General features: G+C 34.3%; 1 protein-coding gene across 1 annotated transcript; it reads left to right on the forward strand.

Moving 5' to 3' along the window:
- The first annotated feature begins 272 nt into the window (after positions 1-272).
- LOC145595935 (cytokinin dehydrogenase 7-like) lies at positions 273-8,164 on the forward strand. The gene is made up of 4 exons (XM_081652366.1): positions 273-1,496; positions 1,601-1,876; positions 2,951-3,213; positions 7,612-8,164. Exons 1-4 carry the CDS (start codon positions 756-758, stop codon positions 7,937-7,939), a joined length of 1,608 nt encoding a protein of 535 aa, XP_081508492.1. The 5' UTR covers positions 273-755; the 3' UTR covers positions 7,940-8,164.

Raw genomic sequence — 8,164 nt, forward strand, 5'->3', positions numbered from 1 at the left:
ATTAAAGGACTATTTGCCATTTAAAAGCCTTTTGATATGCTGAAAGGAACACATGATTTTGTTTTTTTTACTCCGTAAATGATAACTTGATAAGGAGAACTTTTACCAGACCTCAACCCTTTTAACACTCCGAAAAGAACACATGATTAATAATGACCAAAGAAAGAAACAGAAAAATCTATTGTATACGTAGAAGTATAAATTAAATGTAAGTACGAGTAATAAAGTAGTGTAAGAAAGGAAGTGGTAGACAAAGAATGTCAATAAACTCCATAATCCATCTATTAACTTTCCTTCCCCAACTGGATATCGAAACGTATCCTAAACACCCTCCTTTTTCTCCCTTTCTTTTTCTCCCTTTCTTTCTCTCTCTTTTTTCTTTTTTTCTTGCTTATTTATTCATGTTTTTTTTCTTCTCTGAAATAGAAACGTATCCTAAATTTCTGACTTCATTTTACACATTCTTCAACCTTACTTATAATACAGTACATTGCATCTCCCATTTCTCTTAAACAATTTCCTCTTTCTCTCTCCTAATTTTTTTACAATTTGACTCAGTTACACTCATAATTTCCCCAAATTAATTATTTAATTCACTAATTAATTTGGTAATTCCCCCATTTTTTTCCCTATATAAACCCTTCATTTGAACCACAATTTCACTACCCCAAAACAAAGAAAAGTGAGAAAAAAACAGGGGAGATAATAATAATAAAAAAAATAATAATTCAATTTTAATTTCTGGGTAAAATAAAATGATAGCATTCATAGAGCATAGTTTCCACCATGAAAACGACGCCGAATCACGGCAAAACGACGTCGTTGAGAGCGGCGAACAAGGCGATGCCGCTGAATGGAAAGAAGCGTTGAAAGAAATACAAGGAACAGTTGATTACGACTCAATTTTCACCGGTTTAGCCGGTAAAGATTTCGGCGGAATGAACCGGGCTAAACCGTTAGCGGTAATCCGACCAGCCGGTTCATCCGACGTGGCAACGGTCATAAAATCAGTCCTAACGACGCCGTTTCTCAGAGTCGCAGCAAGAGGTAACGGCCACTCAATCAACGGCCAAGCTATGTCCGACAAAGGGTTGGTCATCGATATGCGTGCCATGGGGGACCACCCTTCGTTGAACGTCGTCGTTTCATCGTCTAATTCTTCTCTCTCCTACGCTGACGTCAGCGGGGGAGCATTGTGGGAGGAGGTGCTAAAACGGTGCGTTTTGGGGTATGGATTGGCGCCCAGAAGTTGGACGGATTATCTTGCTTTGACGGTTGGTGGGACTTTATCTAACGCCGGTGTTAGCGGCCAGGCTTTCCGTTATGGACCTCAAACATCTAACGTAACGGAATTGGAGGTTGTTACGGGCAGGGGTGAAACCGTAATTTGCTCTGAATTTGTTCACCCTGACCTCTTCTTTGCCGTCCTTGGTGGTCTCGGGCAGTTCGGGGTTATTACCCGGGCGAGAATCCCCCTCCAAAAGGCCCCGGACATGGTTCGTATTTTTTTAAAAAAACGGTTTATCTAATAGCATTTTCGTAAATAAATTAACACGTACTAATATTATTTTTATGTTCTTTTGGTATTGTGCGGGATTAGGTGAGATGGATAAGGTTAGTGTACTCCGAATTCGACGAGTTCACCCGTGATGCGGAGTTCATAGTGAGTCAATCAAAGGAGAATTCGTTCGATTATGTGGAGGGGTTCGTGTTTGTTAACAGTGACGATCCGATTAATGGTTGGCCTTCGGTTACTTTGGATTCGGATCAATGGTTCAATCCGGATTTTCTCCCCCCGAGTTCGGGGTCCGTTTTGTATTGCCTTGAAGTCGCTCTTCATTTTCACCACCACCAACATCCTTCCTTCGTTGATTCGGTAATTATACATTCTTTTTTACATTCATTAATTAAATGCACGCACACGTATAGATTCTGTTTTATTCACATAATCTCAGACAAAATAAGTCGAACAAACAAACTCGTAATTTAATGATTATTACGTACCATATATTGTTATTACTTGAAAATGTATGATAAAATTACGATAAATTTTCTTTAATGATTAAAGTACTGGAATGAGTTATTAGAACTCCAAAAGTCGTCTAAAATGCTATGATATCCATTTCCTTTATTTTTATTTTTTTTTCATGTACGAAATACTTTTATTACTTGAGAGTTCTTTTTAATTTTAACTTTTTTTTTTTTTTTTTTAAAGACCAGGACTTCGTTTTGACCTTAAATAATTAAAGTGGGGTCTATTAGGTTGCGGGACCCAATTAACCTGTTTGACCATGTATTAATCTTTTAATCGGGGCCATCTATTTTTTTTACCTTTAATTTTTTACCGCTTGCACGAGTGACTGAACTGATTTTTTTTTTTTTTTTTTTTTATCTTCTGGAGTTAAAATAACCAAAAAAAAGATTTAAAATGTAAAAAATGGGGGGACTAGAGAGTGTGTGTGAAACTGACCATACGGGTATGTAATGTAATCAACAAATCTTCCATTGGATTTTCTGACACCATAACGTATCGAAACAGCCATGCAAACCAAACTTCCCAAATTACTATTGTGGCCCCTTCTTTATTTATTCCCGTTTTCTTTTGTTTGCCCCAATTATCTACCTCGTATTTGATTTATCTCTTTGAATTAGTCTCACTTTCTACAATAATAGACTACTATTTTACTCTTACATTCATTCAATATACATTTAATATCTCTAACGTTAGTTATAATCAATTTGAATGGGACGAGTAAAATGAGACGGACTAATTACTTATATAGGAGTGTCAGTCTCATGTTGATCCATCCATGTCTATATTAGTAATTGTACTCATTCCACTTGCTGTCGTATTGCTGATCATTGAGATTTCCTGATGACGTCCTGGTCCCCCCATCCCCCACCAAACCATAATGACAAAAATAACCCTGAAAATCCCACAAAATTACAGGAAGTATCCCGGTTGATCGGACGGCTGAGATTCGTGGAGGGTCTACGATTTCAGGTGGACGTGAGTTACATGGATTTCCTACTGAGAGTAAAGAAAGCAGAGCAACAAGCAACGGCGAGTGGGATATGGGAGGCCCCACATCCTTGGCTCAATCTGTTCGTATCAAAATGTGATATCGCTGATTTTGATCGGACGGTCTTTAAGACGATCCTCAAGGGTGGGATTGGTGGGCCCATGTTAGTCTACCCTCTCCTGCGTAGCAGGTGATTATTTCTCAATTTCTATACTCTTTTCTTATTGGTTGTTTCTCATTTTATTTTGTGAGTGAGTGTGTCCCCCCTTCTATGCCTTTGCTATACTCCACTTGGCTTCCTTTTTTTTGGGGTCATTTTTATTAAGTTATTTTAATAAAAAATAAATAAAATAGTGTAAATAAAATTTGAGGGGTAAATGAAAATGGAGAAATAAAAAGAAAAAAGAAAAAAAAATGGACCACTAAGAAACAAGTTACTTGATATGGAAAGGATAGGAATTGATGTATATGCACCTAAAATAAATAAAAACCTACTAAATGGCATTTTATTAAGGGACCTCCCCACTAGATAAATGTGGGACTACATGTTTAGGAGAGTATATTGTTTTATGATCATCATTCATTATTTTTGTTGTTTGTTCCCCATTTTTGCTTATTTGTTTTGTCTCATTTTCTTTTCAATAGTGTATATATAAATAATTTAATTATTTTTACCTTCCCTTTTCTTCTAAAGTTTTCTTAATTGTTAGACAAAGATTTTTTTTTTTTTTTTTTCCATCTCCTTTCTTTTCCTTTCCCTTTACGCATTTGTTGGGATGACTAGGTCAGGTCAGTTTCGAGTAAGATATTTTGTGTTCTTTATAGGTTGACGGGTTATTGTAATGTCATGTCGGTCTTTGGGGTGGGGTGAGGGTAAAATTGTAGTAAGTTTAGATTTTTTTGACTTTACCTAGCAATTACTTTCAAAAGCACGATCACAACTACCTGGGATTTTTTTAACATAGGACCTACATGCTTAATTGCATGGATGTTTCTGTTTTAAGCAAATGCCAGCTCAAATTTTCCAACTGTTTTTTTCTCTCCGAGTGTTATTTTTGCCCTTTTTCACTTTGATTTGAACTTAATCACAAATTGTTATAATTGCTTTTTTAAGCGCATGATCATAATAACTACATGTGAAAATGGGGTCCTAAGTGCTTAATTGCATGCAATTCACCTACGTGTCGTCCTTACCATGCTTAAATTTGGATTTTGGACTATGTGAACGCGGCACGTGTTGGTGACACGTGGGACCCACGTCACCATTGGTTTGCCCTCGAAATCGACCTCCTAGGATTTGACACGCTGACTAATTCAATTGTTTTGTATGATAAGGGTGGTTAAGATTTTTCTTAATTATATTGATTGTCAAAATCTCAAAAATCTTGAATCTCTTGTTCTTGGTCCATTTACATTAAATTTCACAACCTTTTTCTAGAACCTAATCTTAGACTCTTCCAAAACGCAATTCTCAAGTCTCCCAAAAAAATTGGCATAGTATGGGACCATAATCTTCCTTTGTAATTACATGAATATAATATAATATTTTATAATATGATAGAAATAGTAATAATAATACTGATATCCCACCATAAAACTGTACGCTAATTAGGTCATGCATATATTATAGCAATTGTTTGGTGTTTTCTTTGTACTTGTATTTCAGTATCTCACATTCTATAGAAGGTATTTGGTAGGTCATATGTTTGGATAATTGGTGCACCCGTGATGAAACAAATACCAAGTACTTAGTAACTTATATACCTAAATGCTTCTGATTTTGTGGGCCACCATCAACCATATGATATAAGTACTTATTAAATCATCAATTTTAACCTTTTCCCTTTTGTTCATTTTTACCTATTAAATACTCGTCTATGATTTTGGTTCCACTTATGAAATTAAGATTTTGATTGATTGATTGAAATTCTCGTATATGCACACGCCATAACTGAAGAGAGTTTAGACTATCTATAAGATTCAATAGATGTATCTTTGAACTTCAATTGACAATTAATGAGCGGATATATACTCATTGAATCTTGATATTTAACCTTTTCCTTTTTATCCATTTTAACCTATCATATACTTTCCTATGTACATGTATAAATGAGGATAATTTGAATCAAGTATCTATTCAATAGATTTTTCCTCTAACTTCAATTGACAACGAAAGGAGTAGTTATCTAAACTTGTGAGGTGGCAACTGTCTAAGCTAGGTGTCGTCTAATTTCTAATGTGACAATTCAAACTTGTATTTGCACGTAGTTTTCATTCTACTCCATTTATTCTCGAATATAAGAAGTGTTGTTTTCAGGCTTATTTTGGAATTTTCTTTTTTCAAAAACAAAGTTATTATGTTTATATCTTTAGCCTGGCCAAATCCTATTGTCCATGAGAATCTACTTGGTGGTAGGATATGGTTGATGTTGAAATTGAGATGGAGAAGTCATTGGTAGACCAATAGGTAGGGATGGCAATGGATCGGATTCGGATCGGGTGGAGCTTCACCCGCATCCATCCATTACTCTAATCGCTCCATCCACATCCATCCGTCATCCGCTTCACCAATCATCCATATCCGTCCGTCCATCATCCGCGGATGAAACGGGTGGAGCGGATGACTAATGGATGAGTATTAAAGTGGAAAAAAAAACTCACATAAACTCTAATTTTCAGTTATTTGTACCATAATTTTTTTATTTTATTACTACAAATTGAAACAATAACAATATATTGTTTGAAAAATTAATTTGCAACAAAAAAATAAGTAATTTTCTTGCACATTTCATATTTTATTATTAAAATTCTTAGATTAAATTTTATAATATATATTAAACGGGTGGGTGGATGGTTAGCGGGTGAAAAAAGTATCATCCACATCCGATCCGATCCATCACCCGCTTCATCCGTCACCCGCTTCTCATCCATTTAATTCGGGTTTTCGTCCATTTATTTATAGCGGGTGGAGCGGATTCGTGGATATCCACTTAATATTGCCATCCCTACCAATAGGCGAATAGTTAAGATTTTGGGTGTTTTCACTAAAGTTAAAAACCATCTAAACGAACCACAAACTAATTTACGAGTTTAAATTTGATTAATCACCTAACACTCAATAAAATTTATACATGTAGCTATGTAATAGAATCATAGTGGTCCAATTGTAATCTAACATTTTCACATAATTTAATGGTATTTTTAGTATTACCAAGTAATGATGTTTATACTTTAGAGGGGAAAATGCAGCTTTTAATGATGGATTCTTTTACTTTAGGAATTTGAGAAACGACAAGATGTATTTTAAAATGCCAACCATTTTTAATAATGACACCATAATTTGTCTGGCTCTCAACGGCTGATTTTTCTCTCTCCTCCATCTTATTTACTGGAGTACTGTTTCTCACTCCTCCCTGCCAGATGGATGACGTTTGTATGGCCAAATTATTTGTTTGTTTGCTAATTAAATTTGTGATGATGCTGTGTTTTGGGTTAAAACCCAATATTTTTGTGCAAAATTCCAATTGTTTTGACAGAATTAGACATTCCAAATGTAGCAACTTTATATTATATTCTCTTCTTAGTTCTTAGAATTAATTATACAATTAGTCATGAATTAGTAGTTTCTCCAGTAGTGTAATCTGAATTAGTATCGTGATTACTAATAAATCTATATAAATGGGTGGAGCTGTGGGGGAAAGTTGAAAATTGATAAAATATGTATTTTGTAGAAGCTTATAATAGATTAATACTCTGTAGTTAAAGTTGAGGGAAATTCAAATGTTTTTTTTTATTGAAAGTGAGGATTATTATTTGTGGACGTAAGAAGTATAGAAGTCCACCTCAAACTTTAGGTGAGTTTCTGTTGAGCTGTGTCCAAACATAGATTTGACAAGGGTTGTGGGAATTACTCGAATTAGTGATTTTTATTGTATCTTCTTGTAATTGCTGAAAAATATGCTTCTTGTAATTAAAAGTATATCTTTAAATAGATTAATGGTTATAAAATTAGGGAAATTTGAATGTTTTTAGTGAAAATGAGATTATTATTTGTGGACGTAAGAAGTATAGAAGTCATCTCATGTTTAGGTGATCTTTTGTCTTGTCTGACCTATGTTGATAAATGTCCAAATATAGGCTAGACAAGTACTTACAGAATTAGGCCCTGTTCTTTTCACCTAAAAAAATAATATTAAGTAAAAATAATTTCAGTTCAGTAAAAATAAGTTCAGTTCAGTAAAATTAATTTCAGTTCAGTAAAAATAATTTCAGTTCAGTAAAATTCAGTTTTCTTAAAGAAGAATTATAATAGAAAATCAGTAAAAATAATTTCAGTTCAGTAAAAATAATTTCAGTTCAGTAAAAATAAATTCAGTTCAGTAAAAATAATTTCAGTTCAGCAAAATTAAGGTGAATCAAACAGGGTCTTAGTGGTTTTATAGTATCTTCTTGTAATTACTTGGATTTAGGAATGTACAAATCTAAATAATTGTGATAATAGTTGCTTTATTTTCTACTAGTATTTTGAATTTAAATCATTTTTGCATTGCATAATTTGTGACTTCAATACTTTTCTTGGTTTGTTCAGATGGGATAGCCGTAACTCTGTAGTAATACCAGAAGGTGAAATCTTTTACTTGGTGGCGTTGCTCCGGTTCACCCCACCGTATCCTAGTGGTCCGCCAGTGGCGGATTTGGTGGCCGAGAACAGGGAAATTGTTAGGCATTGTACGAAGAAAGGGTACGATTTCAAGTTGTATCTTCCACATTACCAAACACAAGAAGAGTGGAAGCAACACTTTGGGAGCCAATGGCCAAGATTTGTCGAACGAAAGGCGATGTTTGATCCAATGGCCATCCTTGCTCCTGGGCAGAAAATCTTCCCTAGGACTCATAAAACTAGCCAACTACTGTAATAGTTAATCATTTAGAAATCTTAATTTTTACTTTCTCAAAAAATACAGTTTTTTTTTTTTCCTTTAAACATTAATTTTCTTCTTTTTTTTTTTTTTTTTTTTGTCCCAGTTGCCCCGCTGATCTTCATTAATGGGCCAATATTGTTATTAGTTTTTTTTTATAAGCATTATGAAGCATTGTAAATGAATTTTTTTTCTTCATAAAAAAGTTCTCCTATTCTCCAA

Source organism: Chenopodium album, chromosome 19 (assembly GCF_948465745.1).
Source record: "Chenopodium album chromosome 19, dcCheAlbu1.1, whole genome shotgun sequence".
NCBI classification, from domain to species: domain Eukaryota; kingdom Viridiplantae; phylum Streptophyta; class Magnoliopsida; order Caryophyllales; family Amaranthaceae; genus Chenopodium; species Chenopodium album.